We start from the raw sequence: 24,858 nt of genomic DNA, 5'->3' as shown, positions 1-24,858 counted from the left end.
CACACTCCCAATATTCGATGCGAATTTCCTCAAACAACACTTCATCTTAATAACCTTAGCACTGCATCTACTTTGATGGGTTGGGAAACTCCTGATTAACCTTTCTTTCCACATCACGCGAGGCCATTTGTTCATGTTCAAGGTTATGGTCCAGATATGTGGCTTGGACTTTCACAAACTCACTGTTAGCCAGGTTTCTAACCAGGTTTACCTCCAAATGTCGACAGAACAATTCCTATTGATGTTGCAAACGTTTCACCTGAAGTGGCTGAAAATCACCAGCACTTCCATGTATATCACACAATTGGATCATATATAAATGTCTTTATTGATAATTTTGGAAATGTGGTGGTGCATTTTTTAATGGAGAATTGCATGACTTGTGACATTCAGTGTCGGACATGCTTGAACTATCTTAGTTCAAAAGTAAATAATCGTTCCTGCCAGTATCACCTGAGTAAGGACAACTAAGAAATATAAATTGCTTATCCCACCTTCTCAATGCAGTCTTCCAAAGGTAGAATGGCATCATCATCAGCTCAATTGTAGCTGCATTGACTTTGTGATATTCCACACATAATGATTGGATACCATTTGGTTTTGGACTATTATTCTGGGTGAGCTCCAGTAACTGGAACTCTCTTTGGAAATTTTGCCGTTGAGCACGCTTTTAAACTCGTTTAAAATCTGTGCCCATTTTGCAGTGTTAACCCTGGAAGGGTGTTGTTTATCTGAAGCAACACTTCGTCTGTCAGCATTATGTGTTATTAGATTAGTATCTCCCCATGAGATTGTATTAACTCTTTCAGGTCATTTTGATTTCTCTCTGGAAGATAAACTTAGTATTTTATCACAATTTTTGAAATCTTCTTTAATGCCCAATTTAAATTGAGGATTTTCAATTCCGAATCATCTGCACCTTATACCCTTTACTGTCTTCCAACAAGTAACACATTCCCGTTTTTGCTTTCCTTTCTATCAAAATACTTTAAAACATCTTTACATAGCATACTCTGTGGGAATTCATACTGTCCAGCACTATTATGAAGTAAATCACCTTACTCAATTTCCTTTTAATTTGATAAGGTCCACTTAAGCTTGCTTTTAAAAGTTCACCTATCACTGTAAGTAACACGAGCACTTTATCTCCAATAGCAAAATGGCGATATTTTTTCTAGACTTGGCTGCTTCCTGTTTCATCACCTGCTGTGTTGGTTTTAAATGCAGTCCATCCACTCACTGAATCAACCATCTTGCTGTGGATCTGGAGTCACATGTAGGCCGGATCAGGTAAGGGTAGGATTTTATTTCCCTTAAGAACATCCATGAATCAGATGAGATTTTACCTGACAATTGCCAATCGATTCATGCTCGTAATTAGTCTCTTCATTTCAGACAGTTTTCTAACTGAGTTTAAATTCCATTATCTGGTGTGCTAGGATTCAAACCCCGGATCCACGGAGCATTGTGTCGTTCTGTAGCTTACAAATCCAGCAACAACACCATGATGCCGTCGGCTGCACGTGAATATTGAAGTTGTCACGAGTAGGGCTTTTAAATGTGTGATGACATATTTACTATAAATATCACAACAACTCGACAGATAGTAACTGATTATTATAAAATATTCCTGCCTGGAAAGGATTTGGACAAAAATGTGGTGAAAAATCACTATATTGTGCTAGGTATGATCTCGCTCATAAAACCACTGAAATTAAATGCTTGATGATGAATGAGTTAATTTAATTCACCTCTGCAACTTACTTCCTGTTTCTATTTTGGAACTCTGACTGTTATAGCGACACAGCTTCGCAGAGTCATACAGCACAAAAGCAGAGCCTTCGATCCAACTCATCTACGCTGGCAATACTCACAAACAAAACTAAACCGACTTGGATCCGCTTGGCCCATGTGTCTCTGAACCTGTCCTATTCATGAACCTGTCCAAACGTCTTTTGAATGCTTTAACTCTGCCTGTCTCTTCCATTTCGTCTGGCAGGCCAGTCCAAATGCGACCACTCTCTGTATCAAACGTTGTCCCACCTATCCCTCTTAAGCATTTCTCCTGTCACCTGAAATACATGCCCGCTGGTTGTGAACTCCGCCACCCTGGAAAGAGCACCATTGGTATTCAACGTATCCGTATATCTCAAAGTGTTAAAATCCTCTATGTTGTCACCACTCAATCGTCTCCCCGACATTGATAAAAATCAGAGGCTAACCAGCCTGTCGTAATTTAAAACGCTTCAGTCCAGGGAACATCCTGCTGAATATTTTCTGAAACCTTTCCAATTAAGTAATAACCTTCTAATAACAGAGCGACCACACGCACAATACGCCAAACGTGGCATCACCAAGATCGTGTACAACCTCAAAATTAACTTCCACTCCTATACTCAATGTTATTAGCAGGGACGACAAACGTGATAATGCTGTTATTAACTACCCAGACGACCTGTGATGCAACTTTCATCGAACTATATGCAATAAACCCCAGAACCTTCCGTTTGACAAAACTCCCAGGTCCCTGTCATTATCTATAAATGCAGCCATTCTTCGTTTTACCAGAATGCAATGCCGGCTATGTTTCTAATTGAATTCCATCTTGTCAAAAAGTTTTCTAACGTCCATGTATATAACGTGTAGCATTCTGTCCTCGTCTATCTTTTGGCTTCCGTCCATTAACAACTAAATCAAGTTTGTGAGTCACGATTTCCGAGGTACAAAGCCATGCTGACCATTCCTAATATGTCCTTGCCTCCCCCCCCCCCCCGCCAAATGCGTGTAAAATCTATCTCTCCACATCCTCCACTAACATAGCAGCCACTTTTGTCAGACTCTTCGTTCTATAGTTCCCAGGCTTCTCCTTTGACATTCTCTGAAATAAAGACACACTATTAGCCACCCTCCAGTCCTTTGTAAACTTAACCCGAGCTGCAGATGGTGTGGGCATTTCTGCCAGGGCCTGCACGATATCTTCCCTAGCTCGTATGATGAGTCTGTCACTTTAAAAAGGTAGTTTTGTCCTTTTTTTTGAAAGTTCATAAAGGCAGAGGTGCCGGTGAGTATCATTTAACAATTGAATAGGTGTGTCCAGGCCTTATGGTTAAGGCGTTTTCTAGTTTGTTTTTGCCGTAGCTGTCACAAGATGTGTGAGTACATGGGAGTTACAAGCTTCGTTGAAGGATTCGTCTGACTTTCTTCTGAAGTCTTTCTCTGGATATTGTTCCAACCTTCCTGCAAGAATTTGTTTATATTTACCCTTTTTACAAGAAGTGTGTTTATGGAATGCTACTGTTTTGGAACAGTTAGTTAGTCATTGTTACTTTGTTGGGTCGTTTAAATTTTGCAACAGTGCACTTATTCTAAATTCCTCTTTCTTTTTGCTCGTATTCTAACTATAGTGTTAAATGAATTCTGTTTTGTTTATTCCGGGTCGTATGAATAGTTGTGTACAGGTGAAACGTACAACTCACGTCTGTCTTTAAAATAAGGAAACGTTATTTTCGAGACAACCTTATATAAATATATTCCATCAGTCTGTCATGTTGGAGGCTTTGTCGGGATTAATTCTATAATTCAAAATTCAACTTTGGGTTTGTAGGACACAAAGATGGCAAGTGGGAGGTGTTGGTGTCTATTGTTCCGTGTGTTGAATTCAGTTGGTTTAGACAGTGCTTTCTGAAATACTGGCTCATTCAGTGAGTAAGAGTTTTCTGGGAGTGGAAGAAATGACTGTAGGGGTTTCACAAAAGTTGAGCAAGGGAAAGCTGTTGGAATTGGCAGACACCGTTGCATTTGCACTTGCCTTCGTCTGTGCAAGATGGAGAGGTAATTGTAGGAAAATTACGGGAAAATTGACAGCTCTGCCACAAGCCAGTTTGTCTTTGTGTGGTTTTGTTGGTTCTCTTTCACAGGTTAAAGTCTCACGCCACGACTGCTGAGGTTCCGATGGGGTTGGTTAGTTTCAAACGCCAGCTGGAAGGACTGCCCCGAGACATATTCGCTTGGAATTGAGATCCAGGAATGTTTTGAATTTGATTTGCATTTTGGGAATTTAGGATGATTTCTTTTAAGGGTAAAGAACCATCAGTGATTATGAAATGAAATATTATCGCTCCCACTCCCCTGTTTTTCTTACAGACCATGTCCGTCCTACTATCAATTTCTAACTAATCAGGTTTATGCTTACATGAAAACAATTCTAATTTCAATTGAAATCAGTTTAATCTGGTGAAACACGACATTACAATTTTGTTTTAAACAAAAAATATTCTCCTTAGATTCTGCACCATTTGACATTAGTATAACCTTGGTCTCAAATTCACTATAATTTCATGCGACTGCCAAAGTTCATTTTCACCATCCCGACATGTTGGACAAATTTAGGAATTGACGAAAGGAATTAAAGTAGTAGCACACTAAATCTTGGCCTCTGGCTCAGAATCATTTTGTTCCAGGATGAGAACAGATCTCTGCTAAATTTTAATAAAGATCTAAACCAACCATTGAGGAAAATCAGTTCAGACTTGAACATTTGATCATTTAGTGGAGGAAGTCCATGAGCTTCATTTAATATGCTTAAATATTGTAAAACTGGGAATATAAGGATAGATCCAAAATATCCCGAACCAACAGTATTATTTTCAGAAAATGATACTAGCATGTTTAATTTTTGTTTAGAACTCGTTTGTATCCACTTAATTTTAAAACTGCTGCAACTCATTGGTGACGATGAAGTACTAGTCATGGCTTTACTCTTTCTCAATTTTCTTCCCTCTCTGACAATTCCAATATTATGTTCTGATAAATCATGTAACAAAATCAATATCCCATTGTTCATATCTGTGCCTTTGGATTTGCCATTATTTATGCATTCGAAGTATTTTGTTGCCATGTGAGTAGACAAGACATTTTAATGCTGCTGCAGCGATTTCACGGCCTATAGAATTGTAAATGAGCAATGTTTGTCAGGACCACTTATGGAACCTAATCTGGGATTTTAAAAAAGGAACTAGAACCAGGTAATTATAATGGATTTCAGAGTTGTTAACTGTGTACATTTTAAAATTGAATTTTGACTAAATGAATTTCCAGTTAATATTGAAAAATATTAAAATGTCTCAGACACTTGTTCAGTTTCAGATTACAGATCTGAATTACAGATAATGATTATTTTGTTATTATTTTTAATAGCCAATTGTATCAGCCCTGACTCACAAAATGAGAATTAATTGCAGGGCAAGTTGGTTTTATTACTGTACACATTGTCAGTGACAAGTGCCATTGCCTCATGGTTAATTTGAAGCGTGGCTGCATTAATTTATTGTTAATTAAAGATTGGAAAGATATCTTAATGCACTGTTGAAGGAATTCTGCATGTGCCTGGGGGATAGAGATAGGTACAGCAGATGGAAATCTCAAAAGCTGAGGCAAGTTCACAGCTGACTGTGGATGATTAGATGGAAAACAAAGGAAACATGAGAGACAGTGTAAGGTCACGAAGGCTGAGGAGGATGCAAAAAGAGTTAAAGCAACAACACTGTAAAATAAATAACTTTCATTTCTCTCGGACTCTCGGGCTTATTTTTGGCATACCGATCCTATTAGAGAATGGGGATGTCACTAATAGGAATGAGAGATGGAAATTTTATTCTAGTATACCAACTGAGCCCTAACATCTCTTGATTGTACCCAGCACATGCCTCATTACAAACCTTTCCATCTTTTGAAAATAAAGCATCCGGCCTTCATAGCTGATATGATGGCGATGAGCGGCCTGAACCATCCAAAACCATGGGCCATCCCGAGATTCGGGTGTAATGGTAATGAAGCATGACCCTGACTGCAAGAACAAACCGGCCCAATTTGCTCAATATATCCAAAGGACGATACAGATGCAAACGCAGAAAAATTCTGAGAGTAGCCTGAGAACGAATGGTTTGTGTTATGAGACTGGAATAAGCAGCCATCTGTCTGACGGAAGTGTTATACACCCCACAATGTTACAATTACCGAGTATGAATCACCTTTACTGTGATTCTGTTCGCCGAGCTGGGAATTTGTGTTGCAGACGTTTCATCCCCTGTCTAGGTGACATCTTCAGTGCTTTGGAGCCTCCTGTGAAGCGCTTCTGTGATGTTTCTTCGGGCATTGAAATTGGTTTGTCTCTACCGCTTCCGATTGTCAGTTCCAACTGTCCGTGGCAGTGGTCGCTACATTGGGCCCAAGTCGATGTGCTGATTGATTGAATCTGTGGATGAGTGCCATGCCTCTAGGAATTACCTGGCTGTTCTCTGTTTGCCTTGGTCTTATAATAGTAGTGTTGTCCCAGTCGAACTCATGTTGATTGTCATCTACATGTGTGACTACTAAGGATAGCTGGTCGTGTCGTATATGTGCATCTTTTACAGAAATCAAGTGCATTTTATGATGGTTCCACTTTATCATCCAACGCCCCATCGGTTAATTTTGGAAGTAGCTGCTGCTGCAATCCAGGTACATCATTGAAGAAGGGATTCAATTCGAGAACAAGAAAACAGACAGATGTGATAACTACAATGTGGGGTTCACACATTTCAAACAAAGAGGCATTGCTCCCACCTTTGTACATGTGAAAGAAAAACTCATGGAGCCACATTTTATACATTAGTAAAGCAAAGGTGGTACTGGAGAACCTTCCTTTTACATCCTTTCCAATGTGAATCCAGAAACATAACTGAGAGAAAATGCAGCTACAACAAATTTCCTCAAAGCGAGTTGAACAAGCAGCTATAAGATAAAGTTCAGGAGAAAAAGAAGGAAGTGGGTGAGAGAGCTCAGCTGAGTGAAAGCCACAGAGAGCTGTGAATGACAGTACTGGCTGGATAGTAACTTGCTGGGCTATGAATATCTTAATGTGTTTATCTTGGGGTTCTGATTTGTTTAAGTGGATTCGTTAGGTCCAGCACAAGAACAGTATAAAATACAAATCTTAAACTCCTGTTGTAGTTTCGCAGTTTCCAAGTGTGAGCACATTTTTAAACTGATCAGTAGAAAGTGAAGACTGCAGATGATAGTGATTAGAGTCGACAGTATGGTGCTGGAAAAGCACAGCGGGTCAGGTAGCACAGAGGAGCGGGACGATCGACGTTTTGGGCAAATGCTGTTCATCAGGAATCTGATGAAGGGCTTTTGTCCGAACGGTCGATTTTCCTGGTCCTGGGATGCTGCCTGACCTGTTGTGCTTTTCCAGCACCACACTCTCGACTTTAAAATGATCAAACCTGGCCAGTTTGAGTGTTTCAGGCTCTAATTAATTCACAGCACCCTGTGTATTTCATCAACAGGGGATGTCACGCATGTTGTAATGTGTTTACCCAAAATTTACCAAATGAAAAAAAACTTCAGCGTCGCGATGGATGCCCCTGAAAGTATAAAATGAATGCATTGGGATGGAACATTTCAGAGTTTAACTGTGAAAATTGTCCGCAGTACAAACCAGCACAGCACTTTCACAGATAAAATGCATAGTACCGTACGAGCTGTCAGGAAAATGTTTTATGCGATCCTCACTAAAATTGGTATTCCTGGTAAGTGTTTATAAGGCTTGAAATTGTTTAATTCTTTATATGCATTGGCTTTTGATATGTACAGTGACTTCATATAGTATTTGCTGGACATTCTAATACTGACGCAATAGCATTATTACTGGTACCAATACTTCATTTTTATCTGTACAATGCGACTTTTTTTTTCCTGAGAATTCCTGTCTTGTTTAATTGTTTCTCACTCGCAGAGATGTGTGTCTGCGAATGTATGTGTCGGGGTGTGTGTCCGTCTGTCGGTGGTATGTTTGTGTGTGTGTGTGTGTATGTGTGTGTTTCTGTATGGTCTGTCCTGTGAAGCCAGATTCAGGAAGGGGGAAATTCCCTGATAATAGGTATTGTTGGAGATTATCAATGTCAGATTCCACTGTATGCGATGAAAAATGGATAACCGTAACAGCAATCGTCTTTTGATTCTGAGAGGAATTAAACATTAGATTGGCTCTTGTCTGGGTGATTGCATTCTGTTTCACACGTCATTTACTTTCAATCTAATTAGATGAAATTATTTATTGACAGCACTTTCTCACGTGGACTAATCTTCTTGCTGGTGCACAATTTTAAATAGAATTGAGTGTCGCACGTCCTGCTTTAGGAAATAATTGATATCAATTCACAAAGATTAACATAGACGATTAAAGACGGGATTCTTGGCAGTGTGGAGAAACAGAGGGATCTGGGTGTGCACGTACATGGATCCCTCAAAGTTTCCATCCGAGTGGATAGTGTTGTGAAGAAAGCATGTGGTGTTTTAGCTTTCATTAACAGGGGCATCGAGTTTCAAAGCTGCGAGGTTTTGCTGCAGCTCGACAAGTCCCTGGTGAGATCACACTTGGAATTTTGTGTCCAGTTTTGGTCGGCCTACGATAGCAAATATAAGAGGCTTTGGAGAGAGTGCAAAGAAGGTTTACCAGGATGCTGCCTGGACTGGAGGGCTTGCCTTATGAAGACAGGAAGAATCGGATCGGACATTTCTCTCTGGAGAGAATGGGGAATAGAGGAGACCTGATAGTGGTGTAAAAAACAATGAGATCAATAGATCGAGTCAATAGCCGGAGTCTTTCCCCCAGGGCAGGATTGACTGGTACGAGGTCTCATAGTTTGAAGATATTAGGAGGAAGGAATGAAGGAGATGTCAGAGGTAGGTTCTTTACACAGAGAGTTATGCATACATGGAATGCATGCTGGAAGCAGAGTCATTGGGGACATTTAAGCACAGCTTTGGACTGTAGGAGGAAATCGGAGCACCGGAGAAAACCCATACAAACACAGGGAGAATGTGCAAACTCCACACAGAGAGTTGTCCCAGGTTGGAATCAAACCCGGGTCTCTGGTGCTTTCCTAACCCCAGAGAACAGACTTGAATGAGAAAGTTGGAAAAGAAAAACGCTCTGCAAGGAAGGAACTGCTCAGATAATTGATTTATTGTCTGTGCTCAGGATTTTCTCATGTGAACTGACCTGGTACTGTGAGGCAGCAGGACTATCCACTGAGCGTTAGTGTCCAGGGATGTACACGCTTGATGAATTTGCCATGAGAAATGTGATATTACCGGATAGGCATGGAAAATTCTCGTGGGGGTTCTGGTTGACATGTTATTCTGAGGGTCAGCACAGGGATAAAGTGAGGACTGCAGATGCTGGAGACTAGAGATGAAAACTGTGATGCTGGATAAACACAGCAGGACAGCCAGCATCTGAGGAGCAGGAGAATCGATGTTTTGGGCATAAGCCCTTCTTCAGAAATTAGGCTGGTGTGCCAAGCGAGCTGAGATAAAATGAGGGGAGGAAGGAATTTGGTGGAAGGGCGCTGGGAATATGATAGGTGGAAGGAGGTGAGGATGAGGGTAATACACCGGAGAGGGGTGGGGCGGAGAGGTCAGGAAGAAGATTGCAGGTCAAGAGGGTGGTGCTGAATCCGAGGTTGGGACTGAGATAAGGTGGGGGAGGGGAAATGTGGAAGCTGCAGAAATCTACATTCATTCTGTGAGGCGCTCTTCCTCCAGGTTGTGTGGTCAGGGTCTGGCGATGGAGGAGGCCAAGTACCTGCATGCCCTTGGCGGAGAGGGAGGTGGAGTTAAAGTGTTCAGCCACGGGGCGGTTGGGTTGGTTGGTGTGGGTGTCCCAGAGGTGTTCGTTGAAACATTCCGCAAGTAGGCGGCCTGTCTCCCCAATGTGGATGAGACCATGTCGGGTGCAGTGGACTCAGTAAATGATGTTTGCGGAGGTGCAGGTGAATTTGCAATGGATATGGAAGGATCCATTGTGGCCTTGGAGGGAGGTGAGGGGGGAGATGTGGGCGCAAGCTTTGCACTTCTTGTGGTTGCAAGGGAAAGTGGCAGGAGTAGAGGTTGGGTTGGTGGGAGGGTTGTGGAACTGACGAGGGAGTCGCGGAGGGAGTGGTCTCTCCAGAACGCTGATGGGGTGGGGAGGGAAATATATCTCTGGTGATGGGGTCTGTTTGGAGGTGGCGGAAATGACGGAGGATGATACAATGCATCCGGAAGTTGGTGAGGTGGAAGGTGAGGACCAGTGGTTTTCTGACGTGGTGGAGATTGGAGGGGCGGAGTTCGAGGGCGGACGTGCGGAAAGTGGACGAGATGAGGTGGGGAGCATCGTAGACCACGTCCGAGGAAAAGTTGCGGTCTTAGAAGAAGGAGGGCATTTGGGTTGTTCGGTAGTGGAATTGGTCCTCCTGGGAGCAGATGCGGCAGAGGCGAAGGAATTGGGACTGTGGGATGGGGTTTTAAAAGGGGGCAGTGTGGGAGGAGGTGTAATGTAGGTTGCCATGTGAGTCGGTCGGTTTCCAGTAAATGTCTGTGTTGAGTCGGTCGCCTGAGATAGAAATTGAGAGGTATTGGAAGGGGAGGGAGGAGTCTGAGACGGTTCAGATAAATTTAACGTTGGGGTGGAAGGAGTAAGTAAAGTGGATGAGCTGTTAAACCTCCTCGTGGGAGCACGAGGTAGCACCAATACAATTATCGATGTAGCGGAGGAAAAGGTGGAGCGTGGTGCCGGTGAAGCTATGGAAGATACCCTGTTCCACATATCGGATGAAGAGGCAGACATAGCTGGGGCCCATGCAAGTGCCCATGGCTACTCCTTTGGTTTGGACACCATGGCCACCCGCATGGGCCCCAGCTATGCCTGGCTCTTCGTCGGATAGGTGGAACAGTCCATCTTCCACAGCTACACTGGCCTCATACCCCACCTTTTCCTCCGGTACATCGATGATTGTATTGGCGTTACCTCGTGCTTCCACGAGGAGGTTGAACAGTTCATCTGCTTTACTAACACCTTCCACCCCGACCTCAAATTTACCTGGACCGTCTCCAACTCCTCCCTCACCTTCCGCTACCTCTCCATTTCTATCTCGGGCAATCGACTCAACACAGACATTTACTACAATCCGACCGACTCCCACAGCTACCTAGAGTTCACCTCCTACCACCCTGTAAAAACTCTATCCCACAGTCCCAATTCCTTCGCCTCCATCGCATCTACTCCCAGGAAGACCAATTCCACTACCGAACTACCCAAATGGTCTCCAACTCCAAAGACCGCAATTTCCCCTCCAACATGGTCGATGATGCTCTCCATCGCATCTCCTCCACTTCCCGCACCTCCGCTCATGAACCCCGCCCCTCCAATCACCACCAGGACAGAATCCCACTGGTCCTCACCGTCCCCCCCACCAACCTCCGGATACATCGTATCATCCTCCGTCATTTCCGTCACCTCCAAACAGACCACACCACCAGAGATATATTTCCATCCCTACCCCTATCAGTGTTCTGGAGAGACCACTCCAGCCACGACTCCCTCGTCAGGTCCACACACCCCACCAACCCAACCTCCACTCCTGACACCTTCGCCTGCAACCGCAAGAAGTGCAAAACTTGCGATCATGCCATCCCCCTCACCTCCCTCCAAGGCCCCAATGGATCATTCCATATCTGTCGGAAGTTCACCTGCATCTCCACACACATCATTTACTGTATCTGCTGCACCCGATGTGACCTCCTGTTCATTGGGGAGACAGGCCGCCTACTTGCGGATCATTTCAGAGAACACCTCTGGGACACCTGCACCAACCAAACTAACTGCCCCGTGGCTGAACACTTTAACCCCCTCTCCCACTCTGCCAAGGGCATGCAGATCGTTGGCCTCCTCCATCGCCAGACCCTGACCAAACAACGCCTGGAGGAAGAGCGCCTCATCTTCCGCCGAGGAACCCTCCAACTGCAAGGGATAAATGTAGATTTCTCAGCTTCCTCATTTCCCCCCCCCCCACCTTATCTCAGTCCCAACCACCGGATTCAGCGTCGCCCTTTTGACCTGCAATCTTCTCCCCGACCTCTCCGTCCCCACCACCTCTCTGGCCTATCACCGTCACCCTCACATCCTTCCACCTATCGTACTCCCAGCGCTCCTCCCCCAAATGTCCTCCCCTATCTTTTATCTTAGCTCGTTTGGCACACCAGCCTCATTCCTGACGAAGGGCGTATGCCCGAAATGTCGATTTTCCTGCTCCTTGGATGCTGCCTGACCTGCTGTGTTTTTCCAGCAACACATGTTTCAACTGCGGGTCAGTACAGCCTCGGTAGGCCAAGTAGCTTCCGTAGTTATTCAATGATTCTATGGATATAAAAATATCCAGAAGTTCATATCAGTAGATTTGTCGAAATCCCGCGTTCCATGTATGAAAGAAAATTAATGTATTGACAATTACCTGGCAATTTCCAGCTCCAGTCCCACACCAGGTCCCAGCTCCCCGCCCTGCCGTGTGTTCACCATCCCTCCAGACTTGCCCCTCTCTGAGGATGAAAGATCAGTCCTCAGCAGAGGTCTCACCTTCGTTCCCACACGTTCTCGGGTCAATGAATTCAATACACGGAGTGACATCGAACAATTCTTCCGCCGCCTTCGCCTCCGTGCCTTCTTCTTCAATCAAGACTCTCGCCCACCCTCTGACGACCCCTTCTCCCACCTCCAACACACCCCGTCCACCTGGACACCCCGTGCTGGCCTCCTACCTGCCCTTGACCTCTTCATAGCAAACTGCCGCCGCGATATTAACCGCTACCTGAACTCCCACACCCCTCCCACCCACTCCAACCTCTCACCCTCGGAACGCGCAGCCCTCCACTCCCTCCGTTCCAACCCCAACCTCACCATCAAACCAGCTGACAAGGGAGGCGCAGTAGTAGTTTGGCGCACTGACCTTTACACCGCTGAGGCCAAACGCCAGCTCGCAGATACCTCCTCCTACCACCCCCTTGACCATGACCCCACCCCCCACCACCAAACCATCATCTCCCAGACCATCCATAACCTCATCACCTCAGGGGACCTCCCATCCACCGCCTCCAACCTCATAGTCCCACAACCCCGCACCGCCCGTTTCTACCTCCTGCCCAAAATCCACAAACCTGACTGCCCCGGACGACCCATCGTCTCAGCCTGCTCCTGCCCAACCGAACTCATCTCGGCATACCTCGACACGGTCCTGTCCCCATTAGTCCAAGAACTCCCCACCTACGTTCGTGACACCACCCACGCCCTCCACCTCATCCAGGATTTCCGCTTCCCCGGTCCCCAACGCCTCATCTTCACCATGGACATCCAGTCCCTGTACACCTCCATCCCCCATCACGAAGGACTCAAAGCACTCCGCTTCTTCCTTTCCCGCCGTACCACCCAGTACCCTTCCACCGACACCCTCCTTCGACTGACCGAACTGGTCCTCACCCTGAACAACTTTTCTTTCCAATCCTCCCACTTTCTCCAAACAAAAGGAGTAGCCATGGGCACCCGCATGGGCCCCAGCTATGCCTGCCTCTTCGTAGGGTATGTGGAACAATCCATCTTCCGCAACTACACTGGCCCCACCCCCCATCTTTTCCTTCGCTACATTGATGACTGTATCGGCGCTACCTCGTGCTCCCACGAGGAGGTTGAACAGTTCATCCACTACACGAACACCTTCCACCCCGACCTCAAATTCACCTGGACAGTCTCGAACTCCTCCCTCCCCTTCCTAGACCTTTCTGTTTCTATCTCAGGCGACCGAATCAACACGGACATCTACTACAAACCAACCGACTCCCACAGCTACCTGGACTACACCTCCTCCCATCCTGCCCCCTGTAAAAACGCCATCCCATTCTCCCAATTCCTTCGTCTCCGCCGCATCTGCTCCCAGGAGGACCAGTTCAAAATACGTACAACACAGATGGCCTCCTTCTTCAAAGACCGCAATTTCCCCCCCGACGTGGTCGACGGTGCCCTCCACCGCATCTCCTCCACTTCCCGCTCCTCCGCCCTTGAGCCCCGCCCCTCCAACCGCCACCAGGACAGAACCCCACTGGTCCTCACCTACCACCCCACCAATCTCCATGTACAGTGCATCATCCGCCGTCACTTCCGCCACCTCCAAACAGACCCCAGCACCAAGGATATATTTCCCTCCCCTCCCCTATCAGCTTTCCGTAGAGACCACTCCCTCCGCGACTCCCTTGTCAGATCCACACCCCCCACCGACCCAACCTCCACTCCCCGCACCTTCCCTTGCAACCGCAGGAGGTGCAACACTTGCGCCCACACCTCCCCCCTCACTTCTCTCCAAGGCCCCAAAGGAAACTTCCATATCCGCCACAGATTCACCTGCACCTCCACCCACATCATCTACTGCATCCGCTGCAACTGGTGTGGCCTCCTCTATATTGGGGAGACAGGCCGCCTACTTGCGGAGCGATTCAGAGAGCACCTCTGGGCCACCCGGACGAACCAACCCAACCACCCTGTAGCACAGCATTTCAACTCCCCCTCCCACTCCACCGAGGATATGCAGGTCATTGGGCCCATCCACCGCCAAACCACAACAACGCGACGGTCGGAGGAGGAGCGTCTTATCTTCCGACTGGGAACCCTCCAACCACAGGGGATGAACTTGGACTTCACCAGTTTCTTCATCCCCCCTCCCCCCACCTTGTCTCAGCCGAATCCCTCCAGCCCGGCACCGCCTTCCTGACCTGCAGTCTTCTTCTTGACCTCTCCGCCTCCATCCTACTCCGACCTATCACCCTCACCTTGACCTCTTTCCACCTATCACATTTCCAACGCCCCTCCTCCAAGTCCCTCCTCCCTACCTTTTATCTTCTCCTGCTGAACACTCTCTGCTCATTCCTGAAGAAGGGCCTGTGCCCGAAACGTCGAATCTCCTGTTCCCTGGATGCTGCCTGACCTGCTGTGCTGTTCCAGCAATAAAGTTTCAACTTTGATCTCCAGCATCTGCAGACCTCACTTTCTCCTCAATTACCTGGCTTGCCTTACTTATTTTTTGAATTGTGAAAAGGGCCGATTTCCATGTTTTTAAACAAATCTCAGTGCTTACTATCTCCACACGAATATGAACAATATTGAGACCCTTCTGCCTCTTTCCTCTTACAGCAAATCTCGTGGCAGTTGTCATCCTATCCCAGGGAAAGTGTGGGATCTCCAAATGCACCACTTGTTACATGGTCGCCATGGCAATGGCGGATCTACTGACGATTATCACTGAGGTGATGCTTCTCCGAATCAATTGGTATTATTTCCCGATGCCTCTCCTGAAACTCACTGCTGTTTGTAAAGTTAACTACCTCCTGGCTCGCTTAGCAATGGACTGTTCAGTCTGGTTCACTATTGCCTTTACTTTTGATCGATTTATTGCAATTTGTTGCCAGAAGCTTAAATTTAAATATTGCACCAGGAAAACTTCAACAGGAGTTCTTGCAGCAATCAGTATATTATTTAGTTTAAAAAACATACCAATTTACTTTCGATTTAAGCCTAAACGAATAATTAACAATGTGCCTCTGTATTGTTCTAACAAACGAGCCTATTTTACTGACCCAAGATGGAATGGATTCAGAATGTTTGATAAGATTTTAACGCCATTGTTACCATTTGGTTTAATTCTGTTGCTGAATGCTCTGACAGTAAGGCATATATTAGTGGCCAGTCGAGTCCGTAAGGGACTGAAGGGTCATAGCAAGGGACAGAATGATCCAGAGATGGAGAGCAGACGGAATTCTGTGATTTTACTCCTGACCATATCGAGCAGTTTTATACTGTTGTGCTTACCGTATATTTTGTTCATTTTTAATGTTAGTGAACTCCTCGATGACAATTCTGAATATATATTTGAGGAAGTTGCACATATGTTGCGGAATTTAACTTGCAGCACAAACACATTAATTTATGTAGCGACGCAGTCCAAGTTCAGAGAACAGTTGAAGAGAATGATAAAATATCCGGTTACATTAATTATGAAACTAACTTCGAATGGAAACAACTCAGAGCTGCTGAGAAGATGATACACGAATGGAAAGGGTGGCTTGGCAGAGAATCGCTGGGAATGAAAATCGAGAAGCAAGATACATTAACGTGTCGTGACCAATCCACATGGAGGAACAGCGGAACTAATAAAGAACAGTGGCACCAGGTCAAACAGAAACCTTCTGAAGGCCTGAAAGAAATAAGCAGGTATAATCCAAATCCACAACAACAGCAAGGCATATCCTATATGAACTTGTATAGCAAATGGCAAAAGAGCAGAAAAATTCTCACATCCCAGAGATAAGAGGAAAAGGCCGCAAGATAACACCCGTCCTGCAAACTGGGTTGTAATGTACATATGAGCAAACAAAATGACGGGTTAAGCTTGTGTACTGCAGGACACTGTTCCTTACATGGTAATCAACAATATCATTTTCTGTCAGACAGAGCTAAATAGTTCAACAAAGAAAGGATCAACGAGGCGTTCAACTTTATTCATGATATTATTGACATTGATACTGGAGCAGATTAGATGCAATGGTTTCTGTGGTGAGGAACTCATCCCAACTCTCGAAAATGTGTATGCACCATCTTGAAGGCAGACGTCTAAAATATGATGAGATACTCGCAGATTTGCTCGGACTGTTGCGGCTCGAAAAATACATGCGATTTTCAACCGATGCAGCAGGAATTTAACTGGTAAACGTTTTTTTTAATCAAGTTAAATATTCGCGTCAGAGCCGGATTCTGCCCAGAGAGACATAAATTTAAGTCGTCTAGTTAAACATTCAGATCCTGATAAAGCAGTTATCCATCTATCACTGGAAACCCTTCACCTGCATACGGCCCTCAGGACTGTCTTCACGTCTTTTGATTACTGAGGGGGTGGGGGTTTGTGGGAAGCGAATCCATAGAGTGATTCATTACAATCTTACTTACATAGGGTTGAATAATGATATCTGGGAATTGGTTGACAGTGAGAATTGTGCACAATGCGGGAGGAAGTGATTCACTTAGCATTTCTTCCAAATTTTAAAGTATGCTGAGCAGAGAGTTCGGTGCAGGATTGCAACCCCCCCAACCCGAACGCACACCGAAGTACCACGTGCTGGTGAGTTGCAGAAAGATGAAGTTTCAGCAACTGCACACGTTGTGAGAGAAATGATCAAAACGCGAAAACAATCCTGGAGTGCTTTTGCTTTTTGTGCATTGGATCTTGCCCTAAGGCGTGCTCCGTAGTGTTCAAGCACCAAGCGGACTGGGAGAGATAGGCATACCGAATTGGAATCTACAAATAGATTGAAAATAATAGGAACGTATTTGTTTCTGAATGAAAGTAGTAACAAGTGTCCTTGTGGAAACGTCATTGAACTCAGAGAACCCATGCTGATGCTCTGAGGATGCATCTTCAAACAGGACAATTGTCAGATGCAATTGTTTCCCTGAGGATCCCTCTTCCAAGAATATAACACAGAATCTGCTTAGACACTCGATCATTTCGACATTTTCGCATTCACTGTATTCATCTTTTATAGCACATCAGAGCCGTGTATAAGTTTTAGTATCTGTGAAACCTGCAGTCTAGCCATCAGCACTCATTGCTATTTGTCATTGGGTTATTTCAGATAACTGTTCTGCGAAATCTGACAGAAATCTTACTTCATCATCATTAAAAGCTATGCATGAAATTTCCAATCATGGAACGAGTGAAGAAAATCGTGTATTCTTTCTCGAATCTTCTGCTTTTTCTCTAAGTAATTCTAATCAATAAATGGCAAAAAAATGATCAGACAGAAACTCAAATTATGCATTGTTCTGTTTCTATAATACTGAGACTAAATGTAAATTTGACCAATGATTGCCCTCACAATCTTGAATGATAACATTTACAGATCAGAGAATGATGCACACAAATGAATTGTGATAATCTTGTACAGGTCCTTTTGGGAATAGTAAGGAAAGAGACGAGTTCTAGGTACATTTTGTTCAATAAAATGCTGGTTCTAAAATCGTTTAGTGGCGCTTCCCTACTTGATTGAATGGTTTTATACAAAAAAAAAACAGTCATTCCAACAGTAGTTTGACGATTATTGGTTGACGTTTGTGCAAAGCGCATTTTGTCAATCTCTGATGATGTAAGAGAATATTGAATTCCTCCAGTATTATCCAGTGCCTGGTATTGTATGTAACCAAGAACCTTTCATTTGATCCCCACCACTTATTATTAGATTCACGAATCTTGCGACTGTGGAACTTCGCTTCTAGTCATACATTGAAAGTGGGATTCATTCTGTCTCTGAACCTTGCTGTCTGTCAGTGTCAATTGCAGCGTTTATTTCAGAATCTCTGGTTTTGTGTATGTAAGTGAGATCCACTCTGCACACAGGCCCTGCTCAAAATTGAGTTTCCACCCCCATTTGCAGAATATCTCCGGTCTGTATACAAACATGACTCTAACTTTGCTGTAGCCCAGACATTTTAACACAGCATCCTGCTTGCAAGTTCATTTGTCTATCCTCGGCATGTGACCATACTCCAGTGACTCACAGCACAAACTGGAGAAGCAACATCTCGTCTCTTCTTTATTTTGCTGGAGGTGGGGATGAAAGGATTGTCAGAGAGGCCTCGATGAAATTCTAAAATCTTATTCCCATTAAATCTAGGTCTGATTTTGGACCATGTTTGATATTGACCAATTCTTCGTGCTCAGTGCTAGGCCCCAGGCTTCAAGTCCTCAACAGCGCTGCCCACCAGGCTTGGCCTTCCGGTGCGTCATACTGAGCATAGGACAGAGCACCCTTTGGGGCTGCCCATTGTACTCCTCCTTGCTGGAGCCCACCGAGGTCAAGACGCAGCCTAGATTGGCATCCAGGCCCTGGAGGACGGTAATGTTGAGCTTCAGCTGCTGGTGGAGGTGGTGCTGTGTCTCATTCAGCTACTGCTGCTCACCCATGACATGGTTCAGGTGACAGATGGACCCCCAATCCTCCGTGTTGTTGCCAGGAGTGGGCGAGTTCCTGGAGGTGGAGGTCTTCGTGGGTAATCATTGAAACTGTGTCGGGGGCTGGTGAGGCTGCACTCAGCAGTGGCGCAGTGGTGGTCCACGAAACCAATTGGGCCACATCGAGGCCTCAGCCAAATGCACAGCCAATTGGGGAAGCAAACCTAAAACGGATCCAGAGCCACGATTTCATTGTACTGAGCGGCAAGATCGGTCCTGCAATCTGATTGGCTCAATCCGTACTAGGACTGATAGGCGGCCTTGTCCTATATTCCCCTGCATTATCTCCACTACTGGGATTGAAACTGGCTAATTGGCTATCCCAGCCCTATGCCAATGACGCATCCTGAGCCGATATTTCCCTGCGTTGTGGACATATTGGCTAATTTACTAACACAACACGAGGTCTGAGATGCATTCTCGACCTGCCTCATTGCCAGGGTGCAGATGGGATGTGGCTCAGTAAATCCACCACCACGAATCACATTGGCTGACAGGGCACAAGCCACAACCTGAGCCGTTATGTTCCTGCTCTATCGGTGATGGTTTGGGCGGTGGGGATGATTATTCCATCCAACCGACACCAGTGGTGAAGTTGAGCCAGTCAGAGTTAGGCCGAAAATTCAACCTGCACTCTCTATCGCTGATTTGTGCAGTTCAGCTAACCTTAGATCAACTGTAAGCACTCGGCCCAGGATCTGGATCTTTGGTCGAAACTTCCCAGCACTGTGGTTCTCAATTCATCCCACATCACTAAGTTGGAGATTGGTTTCGGAAAGGGCTCGAGAAGGGAGCCTGGGATGACCAGGAATGTTAAGACCTTGGTCAGGAAGAGAAAGGAACCATTCGTACTGTCCGTAGGATTGGAACAAATGAAGCCCATGAAATATGTAATGAAAGTGGGAAAGAGCAGAAACAAGGAAGTAAAATGACTAAAAGGGGTCATGAAAGGTCGTCAGCAAACAGGGTGATGGAGAATTCAAAGATTTTTTAATACTTGTACAAAAAGCAAGAATGTAGCCGGGAAAGAGTTGGCCAACTCAAGGACTACGGAGGGAATACATGGCTGGAACTAGAAGAGGTCGGTGGGATCCCAAACGAATTCTTTGTCTCAGTATTCAGCAAAGAGAATGAATTGGTGGAGGATGATCTCAAGAGGGGGAGTGTCGAGTTTCTAAGACAAGTTAGTATTAAAAAGGATGAGGTGTCATGCATCTTTAAAAGGTTCCTGATGGGATAGAAACCAAAATATTGATGGAGGCAAGAGAACAAACGACAGGAGCATTGACAGACATTTTTGTCTCTTTGGTCACAATAGCCAATATCGTCCCTTCATTTATGAAGGGCAGCAGGGATAATCCTGGAAATGGCCAGACTTGTAAATCTCACATCAGTGGCAGTGAAATTATCTGTAATTTGGTTACACACACACACACACTCTCTCCCAATCTCTCGAACCACCTCCATCCCCGATACCCCTCCTGTTTCACTAATCTCCTCCAGCTCCCACACCCCTCCTTATCTAAAACCACCTCCATACCTATCTCCCTAAATACCTCCAGCTTCTAAACGCTTGCCTATCTTGAACCATATCCCGCCCCCACACACTTACCTATCTCACTAATCACTTCCAACCCAACACCATTACATATCACTCTAACCTCCTTTTGCACCCGTACCCCAATTTTTTTTCACCTCCTCCAAACTCTACGTCCCTTCCAATGCTTCTGACCTCCTCCAAATTCTACAGATCTCCCCATCTCTCTAAAAACTCCAACCACTACACTCCCTTTCCCTCTACCCACCTTCAGACCCCACACCACCTCTATTTGTCGAAGAACCTCCATCTCCCAAACACTTCCCTATCTCTCGAAACACCTGCAGCCGTATACCCCAAATCAGTCGAACCACTTCCAACCATTAAATAAGTCGCTATCTCTCTAACCTCACCCCAAGTGCTATAGCCCTCCTTATCTCTCTCACCTGCGCTGCTGCAACCTTTCGCAAACTGTGGGAAAGAATTAAGAAAACATCAGTAGCCTATTCGAGTATGCACATGCCTCGCTATCTCTGTAATATGGAGTAATCTTCAGGTTTGATTTCCTATTTCTGGAACAACTCACAGACTAGAAAACCACGATTACCTCCTGCAGATTTTGCACATCTTTATTTCTGTAATTTCCTCCAACATCTACTCAGTTCCAAACTGCTGTTATCACCTCTTTTCGCATCCGGTCCCTCTCCCAATGAACTCCTGCAGCTTCTATTCCACTTTCTATATCCTCCAGCCCCTGACTCTATCTCTGTCCCTGCTACATTCTCCAGCACCTAAACCCCAACCTATCTCTGTAACAATCCCTAGACCTGACACCAACTCCTTGTCGCTGTAAAACGCTTCAGCACAAACACATACTCCCTATCCTGTAACATTCTCCAGCACCTGCATGCACTTGCTGTCAATGTAACATTCTCTAGCACCTAGACCTCTCCCATCCCTGTAGCAGTCTACATCACCTATACCACTCCCTATCCCTGTAACATTCTCCGCCACCTACACCCCTCACTACCTTCGAACAACCTCCAGCAACTAAGACCCTCCCTAACCCTATGACATTCTCCGGGACCTGCAATCCTCTCGATCCCTCATACCATTCTCCAAGCCCTACACCTCTCCCTATCACTGTAACATTCTCCAGCACCAACACTCACTCCCTTCCCTGTAACATTCCCCAACACCGACACCCACTCCCTATCAATGGAACGTTCTCCAGCAACATCACCCCTCCCCATCAATGCTACATGTTCCGGCACCTAGACCCCAAGTGTTCTCTGTGACATCTTCCAACACCTACACTTCCCCCTATCCTTGTAAAATTGTCCCGCCCCTACACCCCACCCAATCTCTCTGCCTACCTCCATCTTGCACACCACTCCCTATCTCTCAAACACCACCAGTTCCCGTACCCATCCCTGTCGCTCGAATTAACTCCAACCCATGTACTCCCCATCAGTCTAACCACTTCCAGCACCTACACAAGTTCCTATGTCTCTAACCTGAGCTGTTGCCAGCCTCCCCCCCCCCCCCCGCATACCCTGTGAAAGAATTAAGAAAAAATGAGTAGATTGTTGGAACATGCACGTGTCTCTCTATCTATGTAAGATCAACTCCCTTGCTTTCCCATTTCTCGAACACCCCCCACACGATAAAAACATGATTGCCTTCTATAGGTTTCACTCATCCTCATTTCTGTAAATTCCTCCAGCATCTATGCAGCTCTAAAATTCTGTTACCATCTCCTTTGCGTCCTGTCCCGCTCCCAAAAAACTCCTCCGGCTTCTATTCCATTTTTTAAATCCTCCAGCCCCTGACTCCATCTCTGTCCCTAAAACATTCCCCACCACCTAAATCCACCATAACCTTTTAACAATCTCTAGACCCGACACCAACTCCTTGTCACTGTAAAACGCTTCAGCACCAGCACACAATCTCTATCCCTATCCAGTGACTCCATACAGTCAACACAGGAATTCTTGGACATCATCAGAAATACACACATAGACAAAGAAGAAACCATAGTCTCATTTGATGTAACGGTACTGTTCACCTCTATCAACAAAGCCCTAGCCAGATAAACAACAGCCAACCTGCTGGACATACAGAACAGACAACAAGACCGGGAACCTCCCTACAAAGACTGCATACTCAAAATACTGGACCTGTGCTTCACAACACACTTCACATTCAAAGCCAAATATATGAACAAATCAACGGCTCACCCATGGGCTCACCCATCTCCGGACTCATAGCAGAAGCAGTAATGGAAAGGTTAGAACAAACAATCTTACCGCAAATTCAACCCAAACTCTGGGTCAGATATGTAGATGATACCTTTGGAATCATTAAAAACACAGAAATAGAGAACACACACCGGATCATCAACGCCACACGCACAGGAATCCGATTCACTGGAGAGGAAGAAAAGGACAACCAACTCCCATTCCTAGACGTGATGGTAAAGAGAACACGAAACGGAGAATTCACCACAAACGTATACAGGAAAGCCACACACACAGACCAAGTCCTAAACTACGAAAGCAACCACCCCAACACACACAAATGAAGTTGCATCAAGACACTGTTCAAAAGGGCCACAACACACTGTAGTACACCAGAACTTAAAAAAGTGGAAGAGGAACACCTATGCAATGTATTTGCCAAAAACGGATTCCCTGCAGTTTCATCCAAAGATGCCTAAGGGAAAGAAAACGGAATGAGGACATGCCACAACCCAAAGGACTAGCCATACTACCATACATCAAAAACATTTGTGAACTGACAGCCAGACTACTGCGACCACTAGGACTCATAACAGCACACAAACCAACAGCCACTCTCAGACAACAACTCACCAGGACGAAGGGCCCGAACATGAGCAAAACCAATGGAGTGTACAAAATCCCATGCAAGGACTGCACAAAACACTACATAGGACAAACAGGAAGACAGCTAACGATCCGCACCCATGAACACCAACTAGACACGAAACGACATGACCAGCTATCCTTAGTAGCCACACGCTCAGATGACAAGCAACAAGAGTTGGACTGGGACAACACTACTGTTATAGTACAAGCCAAAAAGAGAACGGCCAGGGAATTCCTAGAGGCATGGCACTTATCCACAGATACAATCAATAAGCACATCAACTTGGACCCAATATACCGGCCACTGCAGCTGACAGCTGGAACTGACAACCGGAAGCGGCAGAGACAAACCACTATAAATGCCGGAGGAAACATCACGGAAGCGGTTCACAGGAGGCTCCCAAGCACTGAGGATGTCACATAGACAGGGGACGAAATGTCGGCAACAGAAATTCCCAGCTCGGCAAACAGAACCACAACAACTATACACCTTCCTATTTCTGTACCCATCTCCAGCACTAACAGGAAAATGTGAGGACTGCAGATGCTGGAGATCAGAGCTGAAAATGTTTTGCTGGAAAAGTGCAGCAGGTCAGGCAGCATCCAAGGAGCAGGAGAATCGACGTTTCGGGCATAAGCTTTTCTTCAGGATTCCTGAAGAAGGGCTTATGCCCGAAACGTCTATTCTCTTTGCTCCTTGGATGCTGCCTTACCTGCTGCGCTTTTCCAGCAACACATTTTCAGCTCCAGCACTGACACTCCTCAGTACCGCAATCATCACCTCCACAGTATTTCCTTCACTATCTCAGTCACCTCCTCCAGCATCTGTATCACTCCACTTCAAGTCGTCTCCTCCAGCACCTGCATTACTCACTATCTTTGCATTCTCTACTGGCACCTACAGTCTTCTCTATTGCTGAAGCTTCCTCCAGCCTGTGTCTTACGGTCTGAAAATACTGACCTGGTGAATCAGCAGCCCCAATTTCACAAGCGGGATTGCAGAGAGTGTCTTTCTGGAGCAACAAGGAAAGTTAATTCGTATATAAAATACTGATCTAGCGAATCAGCAGCCCACACTTCACCAGTGGTGTGGGGAGAGCGTGAACCAGGGAGAAACTGGGAAGGTATATTAGAATATAAAATACTGACCTGTTGAGTAAACAGACGTATTTCACCTGTGGGAGTGGGGAGAGCGTGAGCCAGGGCAGGTGGGAAGTTAGATTTGAATATAGATTACTTACCTCGCGAATCAGTTTAGCGAAGGTTGAACAGGAGCGGAAGTGGATACATGATGGGTAGGGAAAGTGAACTAATATATTCGGAGGTGGTGGTGGTGGTGTGGGCTGTAATTTGCACGGGAAAAACATAGTGACCAGGTCTCTGTGGATCACAAGGGAAAGGGTAAAATAGGAGAGCGATGGTGACAGGAGATTCAATGGTAAGAGGAACAAACAGGAAATTCTCTGGTCGCGAAAAGGACTTCCGGCAGTATGTTGCCTCCTGGTTGCCAGGGTCAGGTATGTTT

The 24,858-nt window shown here is 45.5% G+C and overlaps 1 protein-coding gene across 1 annotated transcript; it reads left to right on the top strand.

Moving 5' to 3' along the window:
* The first annotated feature begins 7,504 nt into the window (after positions 1-7,504).
* Positions 7,505-15,945, top strand: LOC148138179 (putative G protein-coupled receptor 139). The gene is made up of 2 exons (XM_087981870.1): positions 7,505-7,571; positions 15,038-15,945. The coding sequence occupies exons 1-2, from the start codon at positions 7,505-7,507 to the stop codon at positions 15,943-15,945; spliced, it is 975 nt and encodes a 324-aa protein (XP_087837996.1).
* Positions 15,946-24,858: the final 8,913 nt, after the last annotated feature.

Source organism: Chiloscyllium plagiosum, unplaced genomic scaffold (genome assembly GCF_037043375.1).
Source record: "Chiloscyllium plagiosum isolate Xiang-an unplaced genomic scaffold, Cpla_swu_hap1 HiC_scaffold_41, whole genome shotgun sequence".
In the NCBI taxonomy this organism is placed as follows: Eukaryota; Metazoa; Chordata; class Chondrichthyes; order Orectolobiformes; family Hemiscylliidae; genus Chiloscyllium; species Chiloscyllium plagiosum.
The sequence above is the reverse complement of the archived record's forward strand: the minus strand, read 5'-3'. Positions and strand labels throughout refer to the sequence as shown.